General features: G+C 54.3%; 1 protein-coding gene across 1 annotated transcript; it reads left to right on the forward strand.

The window, feature by feature from the left end:
• Positions 1 to 1,104: 1,104 nt before the first annotated feature.
• FOXRED2 (FAD dependent oxidoreductase domain containing 2) lies at positions 1,105 to 15,648 on the forward strand. Its single transcript, XM_032346405.1, has 8 exons — positions 1,105 to 2,325; positions 3,823 to 4,074; positions 4,223 to 4,492; positions 5,477 to 5,643; positions 7,891 to 8,056; positions 9,319 to 9,560; positions 10,928 to 11,098; positions 14,515 to 15,648. Exons 1-8 carry the CDS (start codon positions 1,778 to 1,780, stop codon positions 14,757 to 14,759), a joined length of 2,061 nt encoding a protein of 686 aa, XP_032202296.1. The 5' UTR covers positions 1,105 to 1,777; the 3' UTR covers positions 14,760 to 15,648.
• Positions 15,649 to 21,924: the final 6,276 nt, after the last annotated feature.

A 21,924-nucleotide genomic window follows, 5' to 3' on the forward strand; every position in this document is an offset into this window, starting at 1 on the left:
ACAAATGTTTACTGGTGTCTCGCTGTATCCCAGGTCCTGGAGGAAGCACAGAGGCCACCAGAGTGACTAAGATCATTTCTGCTCCACTGACCTTTTCTCTGAGGCAGACACAAGCTATAAATAGATAAATGGCATTCCTTGGGGGTACTTTTGTTCTGAGAGGTCAAGGAAGACTTCTCTAGAGAAGGTCCCAGGGACAATATTTTAATAAAAAGCGCCAGCCATGCAAAGTTAGATCATAGAGTTCTCCACACCAGGCATGGCTGCCTTTCCATGAGAACACAGCCTTAATGCCCCTCCAAGGTTCCTGTACCTCTCAGAAAAGGACATATGTTCTGCCCCTGTAAATCTGAAGCGGGATCCACGTTCCCCCCGTGCAAAGCCAGCCTTGATTATCCAGTTCACCTGAGCAGTGGCTCAGGATCATCTCCCGCCATTCCCGTTCCCTCCCCTGCAGCCACGCCCATTGCTGTGCATTCGCAGCGGGTTTGTGTCTACACTGGCATACCATGGGCCACTTTGTTTACATTACCAAGAATGAAAACGTGACAAAAAACTTCTTGGAGAGACCTCATAATTTGGTGTAAGGGAGACGGGGGATTAATTCCAGGTTCCACTTAACCGTTTGGTCCCTCAGGCAAATCACAGCTAAACCACCATTTGGCCAGTGACTACAGAATATGAGAAACAATTGCCTACCTCTCCTGGTTGGTGGGACAACCAGCCAGTTGTGCATGTTACTGAGCAAATAACAGACTGAATCACTGTGGCAAACACCTGTTTTTTCTGTCCCGACTTCGACCTGGTTTCCAGTCCCCCCAAAACTGGGTAACCAACAAGTGTCCGGCTACGTTAACGATGGAGTGTTAAGAACTAGGTTTATCTCCAAAAGCCATCAGCTCTCGCGCCTCCCCTGCACCTGGAGAGGCACATTTTTAACACAAGAGCCCTGCGCCCCAGGGGTACCAGCCCTCCAGCTCCCAGCCGGCAGGCAGCACGTGCGCGCTTTGCCCCGCGCCCCCGGGAGCCAGTGCCCGCCCCGCCCCTCCCGGCGTGCCGCGCGCCGCGCACGTGACCCCGCCCCCTGCCATTGGCCGGGCGGGAGGGGCGGGGCCGCCGCGGTGCCAGCGGGCAGAGCGCGGCCTCAGTCGACTGCTGGCTGTCGCCCGTGCGGCAGGGAGGTCCGCGGTCCGTGCGGAGAGGCAGGCGCTGCAGGCGTGGGCACCGCGCACGCTCGGAGAGAGGCCTCGCGGAGAGCTGCGCCGGCAAGAGTGTGGCCTTGCGTCGCGTGGCGGCAGGTGTGCTGGGCCAGCACTGTCACGCGATCGAGGAGTCCGGCGCGCAGGGCACCCGGAGGGGGCGGGGCCCCGCAGGCCACACCTCCTTCGGTCTCGAGGGCGGGGACGTAGCCCAAGAGACCTGTTTCTAGGGTCTGAGCTGGGGAGGGCTCGGGAAGGGTGTCGGGCACCCCTCAAATTAGGGGAAGAATGGGGGAACACCCACCCTCATACCACCAGGGCAATAAGAAAGGGGGTGGCGCTTCTGGGAACCAAGGCCCTGGAGGAGACGGAGGCGTTCAGATTTCCTGGGGGGAGCCCTAGATCCGAGCTTGAGAGGATGGAGGCTGGCAGATGAGCTCAGAGGGCCTTGGGCTCCAGTCCTGGCTCGACCTCCGATTGCGGTGAGCGCCCAGGCGAGCCCCTGCCCCTCGCCCATCTACCCGGGTCTCGAGGGGCCATCCGGGGTGCGAGACCTCACAGCCGTGGGCTGCCACAGGATGGACCTCTGGGCCGCAGCCCGGCTGTGGGGCCCGCCGGGGCTGCTCCTGACCTTGGCCCTGCACCTGGCTCTGTGCCTGCGCTCAGCCCAGACCTCGGTACCCCCGTCCCGGGACTACTGCGTCCTGGGTGCCGGGCCCGCGGGCCTGCAGATGGCCTACTTCCTGCAGCGGGCCGGGCGGGACTACGCGGTGTTCGAGCGCGCCCCACGGCCCGGCAGCTTCTTCACGCGCTACCCGCGCCACCGCCAGCTCATCAGCATCAACAAGAGGCACACGGGCAAGGCCAATGCGGAGTTCAACTTGCGCCACGACTGGAACTCTCTGCTCAGCCACGACCCCCGGCTGCTCTTCAGACACTACTCCCGCGCGTACTTCCCCGATGCGGGAGACATGGTGCGCTACCTGGGCGACTTTGCCCAGCGCCTGGGGCTCCACGTGCTGTACAACACGACCATTACTCACGTCACTCTGCACAAGGCCCGGCAGGCCTGGAATGGCCATTACTTCATCCTGACCGACCAGATGGGTCACACACACCAGTGCAGGTAAGGAACGCCTCCCGGAGCCCACCTGCTGGCACCCCTTGGTCGGCAGGAGATGTGGAAGGAATGAGAGAATAAGGTCTTTCCTTTTTTTTTTTTTTCTTTTAATATTTTATTCATCTGTCACGTTCACTGTGACACCAGCATTGGGTACTCAGCATTGTCTAGGTTATGTACCCAAAAGTCCTTCCTGAGGAACATCTCCTAGAACTAGTGTTCCTCCAGAGACATGCTGGGGAAGATGTCCAGCAGGTGTTAGACGGGCTCAGTGGAATTTCAGACTGAACTAGAGCAGGAGGCTCCACAGGCAGAGCTGCCGGCAGGCGTTCAGTTTTAGCTTGCTTTGGCTTGGGAGAAAGCTTAACACTTTGTAGACAACCCAAACTCCAAGTCACACACTGTACTGCCCTGATTCCCTCCTCACAATGACCCTGGGGGCAGTTCACTGATCCTCGAGTTACAGATGAAGAGCTCGGGTGGGAGAAGTTGAGTCACTGGTGCTGTGTCACACAGTCTGAGCCCATCTTCCTCACCCCAGAGCCTGTACTTTTTCTGCTACACCAGGCTGCCTCTCCCGCCCAGGCTATGGGGCTGCCACTTGGGTCCCAGGCAGTGCCGGGAGGTCATCTTCTCAATGCCCTTCGCCGGAGGCCCAGCCTTGTCCTTTGCTTGTTACAGCCCAGGAAAGAAGGGCCGTGCCAGCCTGGGACCCTTGCATTTTAGCCCGCCAGACAGCCGCCTAAGGGAGTCAGATCTGAGCTGGATGGGCAGGGGTCGCAAAACAAGGAGCCACAAGCACTGCGGATGTCTTCTATAAGCCCTCCGGTTCTGTTTTCAAAACCACCTGTAATCAGATCTCAATGCATCCCTGCCCAGGACTGTAACGCCCTCCAGCATGAATCAATCGGGCTGATCTGGTTTCACATTCTGACTTGGCTATTGTAGGAACTTGGGAGGCCATAGGCCTCTAGGGCCTGTGTCCCCTAATCTGGAAAGCCAAAGAACACCAACTCAGGGCTGCTTTAGGCAGTGAGGTGATGCACAAAACACTCGGTAGGGGCCTGGGACAGAATTCCTGCTCAGCAGTCCTCTGCATTGGCCCAGCCATCAGAAAAGGGAAAGTGGACCAAAGAAAAAGGGAAGAGTCATTTTCAACAATGAGGGAGACACTTAGGCTGCCTTCTGTGTTCAACATTAGGGGAATTACTTAATTTCTTGTGTTCCCTTCTCAGAGAGTTGGATTAATTCTCATGTTTGGCATCATCCCAGGGCGTGGGAAAGGAGACCGTCCACTGGAGTGGGCCTGGGAGGGGCAAGGGGGAAAAGTCTGTCGGATATTCTGGGATAGGTCAGTAAATGGATGAATGAACGGACGGATGAATGAACGGACCTTCTCTGGCTTTTTTAGGAGCCGGCAGCCTGGGGAAGGCGGGGTAGCCAGGTGGCAGGTGCAGGGAGTAATTTTCACATCGGGGTCTTCCATCTGTCCCCTCCCTGCAGCGTGCTTCTTGTGGCCACCGGTTTGTCGGTCCCCAACCAGGTTGACTTCCCAGGCTCCGAATACGTGGAGGGGTACGAGTCTGTGTCCGTGGACCCCAAGGACTTCGAGGGTCAGAATGTGCTGATCCTGGGGCGTGGGAACTCTGCCTTTGAGACGGCGGAGAACATCTTGGGTGTCACCAACTTTATCCACATGCTGAGCCGCTCCCGGGTCCGGCTGTCGTGGGCCACCCACTACGTGGGAGACCTCAGGTACGCTGCGAGCTGCTCGTGGAATCCGTTCCGCCAGCCCCCTCCAAAGCCATTCCTGACCCCACTGGAACAAGCACCCCTTCCTCTGAGTCTCCTCGTGCCCCGTTCAGACTCCTTTCTCTCTCCTGGTGTTCCCCTCGGGCCCCAGGGCCATCAACAATGGCCTGCTGGACACCTACCAGCTGAAGTCCTTGGACGGGTTGCTCGAGTCCGACCTGACGGATCTGGCCATCGTGAAGGACCGCGAAGGCAAGTTCCACGTCACCCTGAAGTTCTTCCTGGAGGAAGGCAACCAGAGTGCCGACGCCGACACCATCACCCTCCCCCAGGACGACAATGACAACTTTGCCATGCGCGTGGCCTATGACCGGGTCATTCGCTGCCTGGGCTGGAACTTCGACTTCTCTATTTTCAACAAGTGAGTCCACACAGGGAGGAGCTGGGGTCTCCTCGCGAACCCCTTCTGACACCTCCCCAGGGGGCAGAGAGTCACCATCCCCTGGGCCGGCGGCAGGGCTCTCGGGACGGCGCCATCAGGGTGGACATGGATGCTGCCAGTCCCCCACCCAGGCTGGGAGCCTGCTGTGCTGACAAGGATGGGCGGCCCTGAGGCCCTCCATCCCAGAGAAGCAGCCCCAGGGGCCTTCCTCTGCGCTGGGATCTTCCACCAGACAGACGGGAAAGGGAGCTTGGGCCGAATAAAGAAGGGGAACTTGCTGAGAGGCCACGGTCGCATAGCAGCTAAGGACACAGGCTCCGAGGTCGGTCTGAGATTCTCTGCAGACCAAATCTGCGGGCTCTGGGAAAGTCACTTAACCAGGCTATGCCCACTTTCTTCATCACTAAAACAGAGAGCATAGTTCTCTCTCACAGGGCTGCTGTGAGGAATAACATGGGAAAGTACTTGGTATATCCTATAGGCTTCATAAAATGGTAAGACACCAAGTTCACTTATAATTGTTTTCAACCGCTTTGCTTGACACGTTGCTGCCCCAGTACCTTGGCAAAGCTCGGTATCAAAGACTCCGTCCAGTGTGTCTCCCTTTCCTCTGGCCAAGGTGCTGGCAGATGTGGAGAAACTGGAAGGCCTGAAGCGGAGCCCCCATCCCAGCATGTCCCCCAGGACCCCCCTGGAGCCCAGAGCCTAGCCTTGAGTCCGGCTTGAACCTGGCTCTGTCCCTGACTCACCACATCTTCAACTGAGCCTCAGGGACTCCCTCTGTCAAACAGAGATCATCATATCCAGCTCCTAGGGGCCTGGTGTGGTTTCAACACAACAAGCAGTATGAAGCCTGTGCGCTGAGTTCGGTGCTGAGCACACAGTACACTCATACACAGCAGTGTACATGGCAGTGTTTTGTACACAGCAGTGATTTTTACAAAAAACCCTTTTGGCTCACAGGTCCCTCAGACTGTCTTCCGGGGGCGAGTTCAGCAAGAAGTACCCACTGATCAAAGCCAGCTATGAGTCCAAAGGAAGCCGGGGTCTCTTCGTGCTGGGCACCGCCAGCCACTCCGTGGATTACCGCAAGTCTGCGGGGGGCTTCATCCATGGTTTCCGCTACACAGGTGAGCCAGCAGAGAGAACCATCCCCGGGGCTCGTAAACAGACCCTGATTCACAGCAGCCTTCCCAGGAGTGCTTGTCGGTAGTCATTCATCTTAAGATCCCTGTCTGGGACAGAGGGCCGCAGGTCTCATGGGCTGAGGATAGATCTTGAGAAGCATCAGAGAAGGTGTGAGAGCCGGGCCATGTGGGCGAGGCGTGTGGCTTGCCCTAGTCCTGTGCCAGTCGAGCAGCAGGCATTGCCAAGGAGGCAGAGCCTGAAGAGGGGTCGTGGGGGTCCCTCCCCAGCAGGGCGGGCTGAGAGGTGAGCCTTTGTGACCTCTCCGGGAGCCTCTTTTGGATGCGGTGGCGTCGGAGGCATAAATGAGGTGAACTCTCGGCCCTCGCGGGGCTGTCGTAAGAACTAAGACGATATCTGGGGACCTTGGAGCTACAAAGCATCATGCACAGATGCTTTGGGTAGCCACAAATCCCAGTAAAAACTACAGGTTGGTTGATGTCAGTTCTGAGGGTATCAACGCTCTGCGTGCCAGACAGGCTGATGGTGGGCGCCTGTTACACGGGCCTGGTTTGATTTTGCCACAAACGCCAGAAGGGTCCTCCGTCCTGCGTCCCCGCGTCTCTGTGTTCAATTCGATGACTCCCATTGGCTTTATACTCGTGTTTGCATTTTACTGTCCTTCCAGTTCGGCAGGGAAAAAGAGCCGTGTTTGATTTTCCAGATGATGTATTTTATGTCCGTGTGTGGTCAGAGAAAGAAACCAGAGAGAGGGTGTTACCTGTCTGTAAGCCAGGACATCCACAGATCAAATACACACACCCCTGGAATGGAAGTGTCTGTCCCTTTAGCTGTGTCTCCCCTCTAAGAAATCCTCATCAGTGTTCCTCTCCCTGCACCTGCTGTCCTGGCAGATTCTACCCCGGCTGCCCTGCTTCCTTCTGGCCCCCCGATCTTTCTTCAGCTCCAAGTCCGGATCCTCACGGCAGCTCCGTGAGGCGGGGCCTGTCGTTTCTGCTCCACTTCCCGATAAGGAAACTAGGGCACAGAGAGCTTAAGTAACTTCCCCCAAGTCCCCCAGCCGGTGGATGGCAGACGGGTGATTTGAATCCACGTGTGTTGTCTGACCCTCAAGCTCGCAGCCAGCCACTGAGCTTCGGGCACGTGGGCGACAGTCCTGGGTGTTCAGGCGCCGACCGCTGTGTGGTCACTACTAGGAGCGGAGGGCCCTGCGGGGGGAGGGCCCGTGCGGCTGTGCACATCCCGCTCATCCTGCCCCAGCCTGAGAAGCCGGTCCCCGGGGAGACAAGCAGCAGCCAGTAAGGCAGAGGAAAGCCAACTAGGAAGGGCACAGACCGTAACCGTGTGGACGATTACTCCCGACCCCTAGCCCGTCCGTCCCCACGCTGGATCTGTCAGCCCGCCCGCCTCCCTCTCCTGACCCGGGCATGTTTGTCTCTCCTGACGGGTCTTCCCACTGCCAGAGGTTTCTCTGGCTTCCTATCCAGCTACATGGTCCCTGCCAAAACACCTGTTTCTTAAATTTTCCCTTTTCTCTGTTTACAGCTTAAGCCTCTCTCCACGCTCCCCGTCTCCCCCAGGACCGCTCCAGCTCCTCGGGGTGCCATGCCGAGCTTTGCCAGGCCCCGGCCAGCTTGCCTGCTTCTCAGAATGATCAGGCTCTCTCAGGGTGGTCGCCCTTTCATCAGGAGCCTGTCCCCAGACTCCACTCGCTGTGTCCGTCCTCAACTCTGTGCAGAGGGACAGCTGTCGCTTTCCTGCCCTTACATGAGTCTGTCTTTGTGACAGTTTGGAGTTAGGCAGTGAAGGAGAGGGGACGCTGAAAGGGTCTCCAGCTGGGGCCTGGGAGGAAGGGGAACTGGGGCCAGGGGAGCCGGGTGAGAGGCCGGCACAGGGTCTGGGGCTTGCAGAGCAGCTGGGAGGGGTGGCGCCGGTGGCCGGGAGCCCGAGCCTGCCACGCCCATCTTTGCAGCTACCATCAGGGCTGCTTTCACACCAGAAGCAACTGGGGAGCCTGACTGATTAGGCAGCAGAGCCCAAAACACTGTCCGTCTGGCCCATAGTGTAGGAAGCCTCCACTGACCCCGCTCCAAAGGCCTCCTCTTGGTGCCACTGTGCAAGTGTGTCTTGGGTTCCAAGAAGTCCGTGGGGACTGAACAGGCATCAGGCGGTGAAGGAGCAGATCCTAAGGGCGTCCTGCGTCATGCCTTCCCTCCCTCTGGCCTTCCCAGTGCGTGCTGTGCACCGCCTGCTGGAGCACCGCCACCACGGCGTCGCCTGGCCCTCCGCCGAGCTCCCCACCTCACAGCTGACCAGCGCCATCGTCCGGCGCGTGAACGAGGCTTCTGGGCTCTACCAGATGTTCAGCGTGCTGGCCGACGTCATCCTGCTGAAGGAGTGAGTAACCCGGCTTCACCATTCTTCACCCTGTCCTAGCTCTTCTCTGCCTGTTCCAGGTGTGGAGGGGCCCCGGGGCTCCCTCTCGGGTGAAGCCTGCGGGGAGACAGGGTAGATTGATTCTAGGGGAAAACATCAGGGAAATCGACACCACAGGTAGACAGACAGCCCTAGATGTGCGTTGTAGCTCTGCCACTTTCGAACTGTGTGACCTGGACCAAGTCACGTAGCCTCTCTGAGCCTTTCTCTCACCCGCACAGTGGGGGTAATCACACCTGGTGGGCAGAAGTAAAAGCCACTGGGAGGTCACAGTTGGCCCCAGGTGGACGAGTGGTAAACCGAAGTGATGTGAACCCCCGGTGTGGATCGGCGGGCTCCCTCGGGCGGGGACCGGCTGGGCTCCTTATCAATGAAGTGACAGGTGGCAGATCACAGGTGACACCAGCAGAGCAGAGAGGGAGAGGGGCTGTGGGTGAGGGTGCTCCGAGGACAGGTGGCAGGTGAGAAGCAGGGGCGATCCCTCAGTCAGAGGGGAAGCAGCCTGACCCAAAGCCAGGGAGGGCCACATGCCCCAAGTTCAGGGACACACAAGGATTTCACAGTGATGAGCGCAAGGTATCCACCCCCTGTCTCCTCGCTTCCATTCCCATTCTCCACCTTCAGACTGTCCATAAACATAAAGCTTTCAAATTACATCAAGAATCTGACTGCCTTTCCCCAGTCCCAGGACTGCCGCCTTGGTCCAGAGGCCCAGCGTCTGTCTCTTGAACTAACCACAGTCTCCCACCTTGGCCCACGGCCTGCTTTCCGCACAGCAGCCTGGCGGTCCTCTCAAAACACAAGTCACACATAGTCAGCTCTGCTCAGTACTCTCCAGGGGCCTGGGGGCTGTCAGAGCACACACAAGCCCTCCTCGACCTGCCGCCAAGCCCCTCTCCTGCCCCTCCGCCCAAGGCCACTCCAGCCACATCGGCCTTCTTCCTGTCCCTGGAAGACACCACGGCAGTCGCTCCCTCTCAGGGCTTCCCTGTTACTGTTCTGTCAGCCTGGGTCACCCACTCCCCAGATACATTTCAGGTTGCTCAGAGTTTTCTGGAATCTATCCCAGTGTAAGCCAAGGCTCAGCTGTGACGGTAACGGTAAAGTGAGGTGCGTGGGGATGACCAGCAGCTGTACACTGTACAAGGGACACGCACGCACACGCTCCTCAGCTCTGTCACGGCACTGAGGGTCTGGCCCTCCCGCGCTGCCATTGTCCCCAGGAACGCCATGGCATTTGAGTACCTGGAGGAGTTCCCCGTGCAGATGCTGGCCCAGCTGGAGACCATCACGGGAAGGAAGGCCAGGCACGGGCTGTTCGTCGTCAACATGGAGTACGGCAGAAACTTCTCTGGGCCCGACAAGGACGTCTTCTTTTATGACCGGTCTGTGGGGCACACGGAAGACGCCTGGCGGTCTAACTTCCTCCATCCCGTCGTCTACTACTACAGGCATCTTCCCACCGGTGAGCCGGGGTGCTGCTCTCCTCTGAGCGCAGGCTTCCTTCCGGGAGCTGGGCGCTGCTCGAACCCCAGGTCTCTCTCCTGTCACACCTGTCACCTCACACAAGTTCTCCCGGCTGGCAGAGGACACTGGGGGACTTCACCCAGAAACCCAGTGGGGCAGAAGGTCCGGGAATAAGAAACTGTTCCCAGGTTCAGGCGCATACCATGACCGGGGCAGGCCAGACATGGAGTGTCGTGACCCCCTCCAGGCGCCACACCAGCAAGAGGGACAGCCTTGCTGTGTGTGTCCGAAGGAGGGGCGAATGTGGAGGGAGAGGAGACCTAGAGACGGACTCTCAGAGGAACCGGGGAAAGGCCCTGGAGGTAGTTACCACAGGCCGGTAGCCTGAAAAGCACAGAAAAGCTGGGCAGTGTTCTCGGGCCATGCTTTCCTTGCTGTGTGGCCTGGGACCATTCCTGGAACTCTCTGAGCCTCCGCTTCCTCATTTGGAAAGTGGGGATAACAGCAGGATTGTGTGAGGAAAAATGAGATGAAGAACACAGAATGCGGGGCGCCTGGCCGGCTCAGGTGGTGGGGCATGATTCTTGATCTTAGGTTGTGAGTTCCAGCCCCACTTTGGGGGTAGAGATTATTTAAAAGCTAAATAAAATCTTCCCCAAAAGAAGCACAGCATACCAGCATGGTACCCGGCACAGAGTAGCTACCAGTAGGTGAACCCCCCTCCCCACCCTCGGGGACACCACTCCTGCTTCAGAAACTGAAGAGCTGTCCCTTGGAAGAGGATGCCCTAAAAACAGACATAGGTGGTGTCAGCAGGTAGAAGTGACAGGAACTCAGGGTTCTTGTCAGAATTGGGAGTAGCTACTAATCAGAGCTGTCACAGTGGAACGGGTTACCCCTAGAGTCAAGTTTCCCAGTACAAGGGTGGTTGAGTCCTGGCTTAATGGCCACCTGCCTGGGATGCCACGGAAGGGTCCCCACACCAGGCACAAAGCTGGCCTAGGTGAGCCCTCGGACCCCTTTCGAGGCAGGGCCTCTGAGTCATGTCCCAGAAAGGGCTGTTCGGAAGCGGTCACAAAGAACCTCAGTCCACGTGTGCCTTAGAAATCCCCGGGCGCGAGTCATTAGTCTTGGTTCTGCTTTCTGACACCACAAGGAACAGATCTAGTCTCTTCCTCATGCCAGCCTTGCACACACAGCAATGGCTGTGGGACAGGCCAGCAGCTGCCCAGCACAGTGTGTCGGGAACGCCGAGCACGAGGGAGCGAGGGAAGCACCTGGGACGTGTGGGAACCACATTGTCATCTCCGGGATGGGAAGCCCAGCCTCCAGGCTCTGACACAACTCCCCCTCTCTGCCCCACAGAACAGGAGGTGAGGTTCCGCCCTGCCGGCTGGGCCCTGCCTCGGCCCACAGCCATCCACCATGTCGTGGAAGATTTCTTGACCGACTGGACCGCCCCGGTGGGGCATATCCTGCCTCTGAGGCGCTTCCTGGAGAACTGTTTGGACACCGATTTGCGAAGCTTCTATGCAGGTAACCTAAGTTCCTAGAAGGACCAAAGGGACTGAGCAGGAGGTCAAAAAAAGACCTGACCAATCCGTGCCCTGCGGAGTTTTCAGGATTCATAACCAGAACCCACACCTGAGAATTCTGTTATCCACGAGGTAGAGGTGTTCAGAGAGACCCTTACCAGTCCAGCAGACCTGAAGTTGCTGAGTAGAATTCATTTCTTAAAGAATTGGCAGGGGGAGAAAAGGGAGCTCTGAGAAAACCATAAAGCCCCTGCTGGACGTGGGATAGCTGCCAGCCATCAGCAGGAGCCAAGAGCCTGGGTCACCGAGCCGTGCTTGGGGGCGGGGAGGTGAGGCTGGGGCAGGGAGGGAGGTCTGTTCAGAGTCCTTCACCTAAGCTCAGATCTCAGTGGCTCAAAGAGGCACAAAACACTCTCAAGAGGGAGATGGTGGAGACTCGGGCTTTTTGGTTCTGGGTAGAAAAGGGACAATCTCCTCCTGAGAATTTCTAACCACTAAGCCTCCCTCATGTGAGTTTGGGGCCAAACTTCACACTGTCCTCATGGTGTAAAAATCACAGAAGGAAATGCAAGTCTTCTGTGAAGAAACAAACTTTATCTTTTTTTTTAAAGATTTTATTTTTTTGACAGTCAGAGATCACAAGTAGGCAGAGAGGCAGGCAGAGAGAGAGGAGGAAGCAGGCTTGCCACTGAATAGAGAGCCTGATGCGGGGCTCGATCCCAGGACCCTGGGATCATGACCTGAGCCAAAAACAGAGGCTTGAACCCACTGAGCCACTCAGGCGCCCCAAGAAACAAACTTTAAAACTAGAGAAAGGAGGGGGCACCTGGCTGGCTTAGTCAGTTAAACGTCTACCTTTGGCTCAGGTCAAAATCCCAGGGCCCTGGGATCAAGGCCCGAGTCAGGCTCCTTGTTCAGTGGGGAGCCTGCTTCTCCCTCTGCCTCTGCCCCACTCTCTCCCTCTCTCTCTCTTGAATAAATAAATAAATAAAAGAAAAAATTAGAGCTCAAAATATTTCCACAGATAAACTTCCAGGTAAGTTGAACCCACCCCCAACCCCCAAGCAAAAAGCACTTAACACATAAGGACACAAACCTCTGTGAGGGAGTGTCAGCAGAAAAAAAAAAAAAAAACTTCTGGATCAAACCAAAAAGACTACGGGAATTGGAATAGTTAAAAATAGAGGATACAAAGTCTGCCTAAAATATGTAAAGAATGAGAAAATAGATTATCAAAGATGTAATTGGGCAGCATTCAGGAAGAACCAAATAAAACTTGTAGAAATGAAAAAATATATAACTGGAAACAACCTAGGAGCACCTGGAGGGCTCAACCAGTTAAGCATCTGACTTGTGATTTCAGCTCAGGTCATGCTCTCAGGGTCCTGGGATTGAGCCCTGTGTCAAGGCTCTGTGCTCAGCAGGCAGTCTGCTTAGGATTCTCTCTCCCCCTCCATTCCTCTCCCCTGCTCACAAGCTCACTTTCTCAAAAGCAAGTAAATAAATGTAAAAAAAAAAGAAAACTCAACCTAAAGATAAAGTAGCACATTAGACAGAGATGAAGAGAGAATCGGTGAACTGGAAGGTAGCTCCGACAGAAGTCTGAGGACCCGGAGGGAGAAGTGACAGAAACAGGCCCAGTTTCGGTCTTTTTTAAAACCCCCTGAATGCCTAGAATATCTGCCCTTTTCCGTTCAGCAAACGTGTTGAACACCAGTCGTATGTCAGGTACTATTCAAACAAATCAGGTATGAGATGATCAGTGTCTGGCCTGCAGGTCAGAGGGCATGTGTCCTTGTTTCAGCCCCAGGTGACATCATCCGCCAACCTCAAAATCAAGATGTATACACTGAGAGAGCTGGCTTAAAACAGCAGTGCAGGCTGATCGTCTAAATATATGTAGATGCACAGAAGTCATTCACAGCACAGGGCTAAGCAACTTCCAAGTGCTGGCCTTCTGCAGACCATCACCTGCCTTCGTGCTCGCCCGGGAAATGACGGGAGGCAGGTCTAGAACTCTCCACTACAAAATGGCTGCCTGTTTCTCAAGGTTTCAGGATTACTCAAAGATGGCCACGCCCCTGAGGGAGCATGTCCCACCCTGGGTTATGGCTGCCTCAAGTACATCATCCAGACCTCGGGGCCCACTGGCAGAGGGCACAGCTGTCCACTCCCTTGGTTGATGTGCGGCCGCTAGCTCTGGCCCTGGATTCTGCTGGGCTTCTCTGCCCCCTCCCTGCCCCCCTGGGGGCCCTGAAGAAGGGGTGACCTATGTCATCAGAAGGTGGTGCTTGCCCAAAGCCCCCCTTTCTGCCACTCTCCCAGCCTCCCCCTGCACCACGGTCCTCCCTGCTCGGGGAGGACGGTCATGCCCTGTGTTGCCAGGGGCCATCTGGACCGGAAGTCAGAACTGAGGTCGGAAGTGCCGTCCGTGTGGCCCCTTGGAGCCTGTTCACCCATGTGGGCCTCACAACATCCTTTGTTACATGCCCGAGTTTCTTGAGATCAAAGGCTCAAGACAGTTTTTGGATGTGCGCTCCTTCCCATCCTGTCTCTAAATCCCCGAGAAGACCGAGTCCCTTATCTGTTTCATCTTTTCTGTTGTTTTAAGACTTTATTTATTTGACACAGAGAGAGAGAGACAGTGAGAGAGGGAACACAAGCAGGGGGAGTAGGAGAGGGAGAAGCAGGCTTCCCGCTGAGCAGAGAGCCCGAGGGGTTCAATCCCAGGACCCTGAGAGCATGACCTGAGCCGAAGGCGGATGCTTAACGACTGAGCCACCCGGGCGGCCCTCTTTTCTGTGTTTTTTTAAGTCAGAGTTACATAAGCACTCAGCTAAAAGACTTTCTCACTTCCACCCTCAGTCCCAGAAGGAAGTACTTCTAGCTCTTCTGGTGGTTTCTTTGTATTTCTGAATAATAAGCACCCACAGCTGTTTCCTGACAGGGCCGACTTGACCCGTGCACCAGCTTTGCGCTGTTCCCCAGTGTTCTCTTCCCTCCGCCACCCCCGCACAGGGCTCACACCAGTGCTTTCCACACCATATCTGCAACCCAGAGATGGCTGAGGGAATGAAGCCTTGCAGGCAGCTCTGAGCTCCCTGCCCCAGCCAGGCCAGCTTCCAGAAGGGAAGGCTGAGGGTCTGCTCCACAGTAGCTGAGCTCCCAGTGGACTGGGCCCAGATCTTGGGAGCGGAGTCATTTCTGTAGTTTGCTTTCCATCTAGAGCCTCATTCTTCCAGAATGTCCGAGCACCGTCCTTGGAACTTCAGGGAGGGATGAGCCCCACCAAAGTCAGCTCCTGGGCTCACGGGGTAGAGGGCCCTGGGCGAGGCCCTGGGGCATCAGTACCCCCCTCCCCGCACACCTCTCCCCACACCTCTCTGTCTTACTCATCCATCTTTTGCTTTTGTGTAGAATCCTGCTTCCTGTTTGCGCTAACACACCAGAAGCTGCCACCCTTCTGCCAGCAGGGCTACCTGAGAGCACAGGGGCTCGTGGGGACCGAGAGCCTCCGGCGGCACGGAGTAGAGAGCGGGCTCCTGCGGGACTACACCACGGCGGACAGGCTCCATGAGGACGGGGCCCGCAGGCCACTGGGTAGCTCCCGGGCCCCGGGGCCCCCAGTCCGGCCCCCCGAGAGCAACAAGGAGGAGCTGTGACCACCAGGAGGCTCCCAGCCAGACCCCTAGCTGGACCCTCTGTCCCACTGACACATGGTTGCCAGAGACACTCAGACTGTCACGGTGACCAGGGTCACTGTGAGGGGTGGCCATGCGGTGGTCTCCCCTCCAGTCTGGTCCTTGGGTGCCTGGGAGACGGGATCCTGAGAAAGCCACCCTCGGCCACGTGGGAGCCACCTTCCACAGCCAGGCTTGTCTGCGAGTGAACTGTCACTGGGCACCAGGCTGGCTCGGTTCTGTCCCCATGAGTGCCCAGGGGTCCCATTACCTCCTGGTCTACTCATCAGGTGAACTGGGATCCCACCGCCTGCGGACTGTGTCCCCAGTTGAGCTGTCTTCATCTTCAGAAGGGTTCAAGGCAGGCACTTCAAACATCCTCAGCCATCTGGGGCAGGTGGGACTGTCACCCCTGATGAAGCGATCAGGTCAGAGAAGTTAGGTGACTCCCAGGGTCCCACCAGGCATCCCTGTCTGGGTCCCCTGAGGACCCACCACTCTGCCTCGCCCTACCCCCATCCCTGTTTCCAGAACCCGGGGCAGGGGCCAGCCCAGCTTATCATCATAGGCCTTCTGTCACCAGGCAGAGACGGGACAGCTCCTGCAGAGCCACCTTATCTCACCGGGCTTTTTCCGGAGCAGCAGGACTCAGAACGGCGCCCGCCCCACGACTGCGCTCCCTGACTTGTGTCTTCAGCACCTGTGCCGTCTGCTCGCCCCTCCTGCTCGGCACTTGCCGCTTGCCCTGCCCCCGCCCCTGCCCTCTGACATCCCAAACAGCACCCTGGCCTCTGGTCTGCCTGAGCAAGTTGTGTAAAACTGTCCCCGAGCTGGAAGGGAGGATTCTTTGTGAGGGACCGGCTCCACCTGTTGGTTCAAAGCGTGTGCGAGGAGGCGTTTCTAACTGCGTCTGTGTGACGACAAGGCCTCTGCTCTCTGGTTACCCAGCGGCCCTCACTCTTCTTCCCCACCAGGAATCTGCTCCCTTCATATGCACCCGTCAGGCCACGGAAAGCATTCATACAGAAGAATAATCACGGTGATTTTTTTCAAAGCCAGGACCCAGATGATTGCTTTTTCATCCATTCTTACTGGGTCCCTACATCCACGCACAATTCAAGGGACGCAGGCTTTCTGGATCCACAGCCCTTTTCTGGAAACTTCCTCTTGGCCTCCACTACTGGGTCCACCTCATGTCTGCAGATCCCACTCTCTCCAGTCGTGTGCAGTTAGAGCCGTGACACTCTGCAGCCCAAGCGTGTGACAGTACTTGGCATAGCTTCCCCAGGCGCGGGAACATCTAAAGATCTCTCCCTGATCCCGGAGCGTTGGGTCTGCCGTGTTTCTTACAGAGGATATGTAAACTGGATTTGGGCCCCGTCAGCGCCCCCCCCCCAACTCTTTCTTTCTCAAGATTTTTTTTAATCTTTTCACTAGGACTGTTCCCATATGTCAGACCCTGCCACACACATCACACCTTACCAGCCACTGAAGGCAGCTGAGCGCCTTCTCCCAATCAAAGTTCAAGGTGCTACAACAAACAATTCACCGACGCCTGCGTCACCTCGGCTGCTGCTCCCTCCTCTGCCAAATCGTCAGTGCCCTCAGAATTTCAGCCAGCTTCGTCTGTGTTTCAGAAGACCTGGCTTCAGGGTGCAGCTAATCAGATGCCTTCCCTGGTATTCTCCATGTAAAACTGGTCAGTAATTTGGAAAAGAAAATAAATCTCACTTCAAATCCCTATTTCATACTTCAGAATTAAGTTCAGAGCCATTTTTAAAAGCCGTATGGAAACTGGAGGTGACCAGGGACTGTTACAATGAAAGCAAGGACTGTCCGACTTCAGAATAATGGGGCAATTCCCCAGAGGAGAAGGTTTCACGTTTCCAACCCATACTTTTTTTTTTAAGTTTTTATTTAAATTCCAGTTAGTTAATGTTCCAGGTGAAATTTTGTGGGGTTTTTTGTTTGTTTTTTGTTTTAACTGATCTCTACACCCAACGTTGGGCTCGAACTCCTGACTCCAAGATCAAGTGTCACATTCCACTGACCGTACCGGCCAGGTGCCCTCCCTCCCATACTTAACTAATGTCGGTAATGTGACCATTTAAAGAAAAGGATAAAAATTAAAAGGCAAACAGCATGGGTAAAAACAGTGACAGCAGAATACAACACACAAAAATATTATCTTTATTACACAACCGATTGGCGTTAATGAGGAAAAAAAAAGACTATTTAAGTAACTGATGGGACATTCACCCAATAAAATACCACACGGCTCTCAAAACCTCCCAGAGATAGGGAAGGGCCATGCCATAAAACATACATGTGTGACCAAAACCAATCGAAAAGAAGCAGGTGACGAGAGTGTAGTTAGTTGTGAACTACTTAAAGCTGTGTAAGGCTGGAGAGCCACAGATGGGGGAGACTGGAAAGGCATGTCACAGAATGTCAACAGTAGTCCTATGAGGTTTATGGAGGCATTTTTCTTTCTCCAAATACGTGATTACACTGTAGAGTGAAATAAATACATTTATTTTTTAAAAAATCACCTTTGCTTTTGGGATTTAAATTGCTGGGGGTGGTAGGAGCCGGAAGCCCTCCCAGGGAACATGCTCTGGCTGGGTCCTCGTGGCGCCCATGGTTTCATCCCTCTCCCAAGTCCGGAAGACACCACACCCAGTGTTGAGGGGGAAGATGTACACACACACACACACACCCGCAGGAAGGGAATTTTAAGTGGTGCGTGCTCCTCTGCTACAGTCTTCGGACTGATCGAGTACAACAGAGGAGATCTCTGGAGAAATCTTCCCTCCCTCCCAGTGATAGAAAATGTAAAGGTAAAAAAGTCCTCATGTTGTACAGGTCCCCCGGCATAATCTCCAATCCACTGTAGAGCCCCAAATTCCTTCTGTTCCTCAAATAAAAATGAGGGTGTCACTAAAGTCTGTCTAGAAAGTAAATCACCAAGAAGTGAATTTATCTAAATTAACCCTAACATCTAATCGTTTACCGAGTATTTACTATGTACCCAGAACTGTGCCATGGCCTGAAAGGGAAGCTCACAGATTCTCTGCTGCTTCTCCTCCAAAGAGCTGGCCCTCGTTCCCCTCCTGCTGGGTGAGAGCAGGACTGAGTGATTCACTAACCGCAAAGGAGGAGAAGCCACAGGATGTCATTATCATGATTAGGTTATGAAGAGACTAGCATTCACCCGCCCAGAGACCGTTCTCTCTCGCCTCGCGGGCCATGTTGCAAAGACATCCAAGCACCTATGGAGAGCTCCTTAGCCAGGTGGCAAGGAACTAATGCCTGCCAAGAGCCAGGTGTGTAAGTCTGGAAGCAGATCGTCCTCCAGTCCAGCCTTTAGATGGGTGCAGGGCTGGCCACCACCTTGAACACAGCCCCATGCCAGAACCCACCCAGCTCAGCTGCTCCCTGACTCCAGATTCACAGAACTTGGAGATAATGCCTGTTGTTGGAAGCCCCTACATTTCAGGGGCTTTGGGGGGCGTGTTTTGTTACACAGCAATAGATAACCAATACATGCTTTAAGAAACTTACCTGCATTACTCTGTCACCACAACTCTAAGAGACAGGTAATCCTATCCCCTATTCCTACCCTGTTCTCCCCATTCTTATGCTGAGAACAATTACACAGCAGGTCGGTGGTGAGATGCTTTGAAAATCCACATTCCTTCCAGCCCTCCTCTAATATTAAATTCATTGGGGCGGCCTGGGTGGCTCAGTGGGTTAAGCCTCTGCATTCGGCTCAGGTCATGATCCCAGGGTCCTGGGATCAAGCCCCACATCGGGCTCTCTGCTCCACAGGGAGCCTGCTTCCCCCTCTCTCTGCCTGCCTCTCTGCCTACTTGTGATCTCTGTCAAATGAATAAATAAAATCTTTTAATTAATAAATAAATAAATATTAAATCATTAATGCAGCCCACATCACCTGTGGGTTTCCTTCTTGTGAACAACTGGGGAACAAGAAATTAAGGGCACAACTCTCAAACCTAAGAAACAGGGAAGTCAAGTGTGGCGTGCCCCACCGGGTGGCAGGGCAATGTTGAACTGCTGATTGCACAGAAACGTACCCTGAAAAAGGAGTATTCATCCATTCCACCAGCCAGACATCCGTGCAACCCAGGTTGGGGGCAGGATGACTCAGATGGGACGAGGAAAGCTCTGGAATCTGGAGCCTCCGCCTCCCCCAGGCTCCAGCCTCAGTTAGGATCCTCGGTTCTCCGACCAATTACAACATGAGCCCCGAAAGCTAAATTGGATTCTTCCCTGGAAAGGAAACCTGTAGGCCGCATCATTTCCCTGCAGATGCTAATTTTTCTTAATACAGTAAAAGTGCTGACTGGGGAGAAGATTTTGTCAGACTGCAGGATTTGAAGAAGCATTTAATCAATCTGGCAATCCAGACAGAATGTAAATCTGCCACCAAGGGAAGCTGACGGGCAAATGGATGAGAGGCTTTTGCCCAAGTATTTGATCCAAGTACATCACACGACTAATCCATCAACCCTGAAATAAAAAACAACAGCTGTATTTAAGCAGGGAAGAAAAGACCAGCAGAATATCCTGTCTCACTCCTTTCTCAATTCTGCATACTGATTTGCCAGCTCTTCTGGAAAGAGCCCCGAGTTTCGTGCTCATTGCAAAATGTTTCAAAAGTCTGCCGCCTGTTTTTTTTCCCCCCCATTCTCTTGGAGATATTACCATCTCAGACCAGTCTCTCGAGTCATTCCAAATCATTATAAATTAGTTAGGTGCAGAAAAGTCTCACCCCCAGAAAAAAAAGATGATGCTATCTAGCTAGAAATGTTCACCATGTTGTTATAACCCGTCACTGTAATTTAGAAATACAGCAAGTATGAAAGTGTATGAGATAAGGCCCCTTCACACCAGCTCTGTTTTCAGTTTCCGAATCAGATCAATCAGGAAAAGGGGGATCGAATCCAGAAGACTTGTGCCATGAAGCACCCATAGTACATTAAAAGATGGCCGCGAAAGGGTTATGAACGACATTGTCTATCAAGATGTGAGGTGTGTGGTCCCCCGTCCCCTTGGACTTAGGAGCGGCTTCTGGAACTGTTTGGACCAAAAGAACATGGTAGCAATGATGCCACACAGATTTCTGGGTACAGGCCCAAAGGAGGTCAGGCAACTTCATCAACTGCTTCTGGGAACCCAGCCACCCCATTGGGGAGAAACGGCCCGTGTAAGACAGGAAGTGAGGCGCATGACCAGCTTAATAAGCCTGAACGAACTTGCAGCGCCATGTGGGTGTGCCGTCTTAAAAGATCCTCCAGTCCCAGCTGAGCTCCCCATGCAGAGCAAGAGATGGAGCTATCCCACCAAATTTCACATCTGCGTGGAAGATGATTCTTGTCGTAAGCCACTACGTGTTTGGGATGGCTTATTGACACACCAACAGGTAACAGGGACAGACACCACGGAGAGTTCATAAGGTGGGCTTCCCGTGAAGGTTCCCGTGTAAAGCAGTGTATATCATCTGTATTAGCAGTTGTTTCTTGGTTTTGGTGGGTTTTGGGGGGGGGGGGAGCAGAGGGAGAGGTAAAATCTTTTTTTTTTTTCCTTATTTATTTGACAGAGAGAGAGAGAGAGAGAGCACAAGTAGGCAGAGAGGCAGGCAGAGAGAGAGGGGGAAGCAGGCTCCCCGCTGAGCAGGAGAGCCTGATGCGGGGGCTCGATCCCAGGACCCTGAGATCATGACCTGAGCCGAAGGCAGCCAGCTTAACCCACTGAGCCACCCAGGGCGCTCCGAGAGGTAGAATCTTAAGCAGGCTCCATACCCAGCACGGAGATCATGACCTGAGAAAGAGAGGGCACGAGCAATTAAAGGAAGAAGACTTTTATACACTCAATACTTGTTCCATGGTTGCCTGAAATTAACTGGTGGAAACAAGGAGTCTGAAGTCTGTCTTTGCCTCCCATAAAAACCCCAAGTAGCCTGCTAACCCCTTGTACATGTGGGCGAGTCAACAAGACAAACCAGTATTTCACTGCACTCAGACACTGCACTTGAAAGGGATTTTTCACCTAAACTGGGCCAACACAAATTTTTGATCAAAGGAAACTCCTCCAGCATCAAAGTCATCCCAACTTTGTTGCACATGAATTAATCAAAGAAGCCTATGGAAGGATTATTGGACTTGAAGCAAAGGGTCCTTAGTACAAGCATGTTTGTGATCCACAGGCCTTCCCCTGGAGAACCCACTGAGTGTCCACCCAACTCCATGGGACCACCCACTACGGGGCAGACACAGAATGCAGACTGGCTAATCAGAGAATGAACCACAGGTGGACACGTGACCCAAACAGAGCCAATCACAGCCTTGTCTGAGACTCCACGTAAGGACACTGGGAGGGAAGGGGACTTCCTATTCTCAGACTGTAAACTCAAAGCTGGACTTCTTGTGGCTGGTAGCGGCCATCTTCCCCACCACATAGGGAATGAAACCAGCACGCAGAGGAAAGCAAAGCAAGCGGTGGAAAGCCCACGGAGCTCTGCAACATTACGGAGTGATGATCCCCCTGTGTCTAAGCCAGCTGCATCCTGAACGTGCCAGTTCCATGAGCTAACAAGTCCCTCTTCATGAGCGGGTTTGAGTTGGTTCCCGAAGGAGTCACCAAAGGGGCTTGGGCTTGTCATGAGAAGAATTCAAAGACAGACAGGCAGCACAGGGGACCAGCAACACCAGCAGGAAAGTTCATTACAATGCTCCCGACGTCACAGAGGAGGGTATTTTGTTGGAAAAATATGGACATTGATGTCCATGAATCAAGAAGGGATTCAAAAGAGCTGGATTCTGAATATGTGAAACTTAGCAATTTCTTATTTTTTTTAAGGTTTTTGTTTATTGGGGTGCCTGAGTGGCTCAGTGGGTTAAAGCCTCTGCCTTCGGCTCTGGTCACGATCCCAGGGTCCTGGGATGGAGCCCCGCATCGGGCTCTCTGCTCAGCCTCCTTCCTCCTCTTTCTCTCTCTGCCTGCTTGTGATCTCTGTCAAATACATAAATAAAATCTTAAAAAAGAAGAAGAAAGAAAAAAATGTAAGTTTAAAAAAAATAAAATAAAGATTTTTATTTATTTATTCATGAGAGAGAGAGAGGCA

Source organism: Mustela erminea, chromosome 6 (genome assembly GCF_009829155.1).
Source record: "Mustela erminea isolate mMusErm1 chromosome 6, mMusErm1.Pri, whole genome shotgun sequence".
Taxonomy (NCBI): domain Eukaryota; kingdom Metazoa; phylum Chordata; class Mammalia; order Carnivora; family Mustelidae; genus Mustela; species Mustela erminea.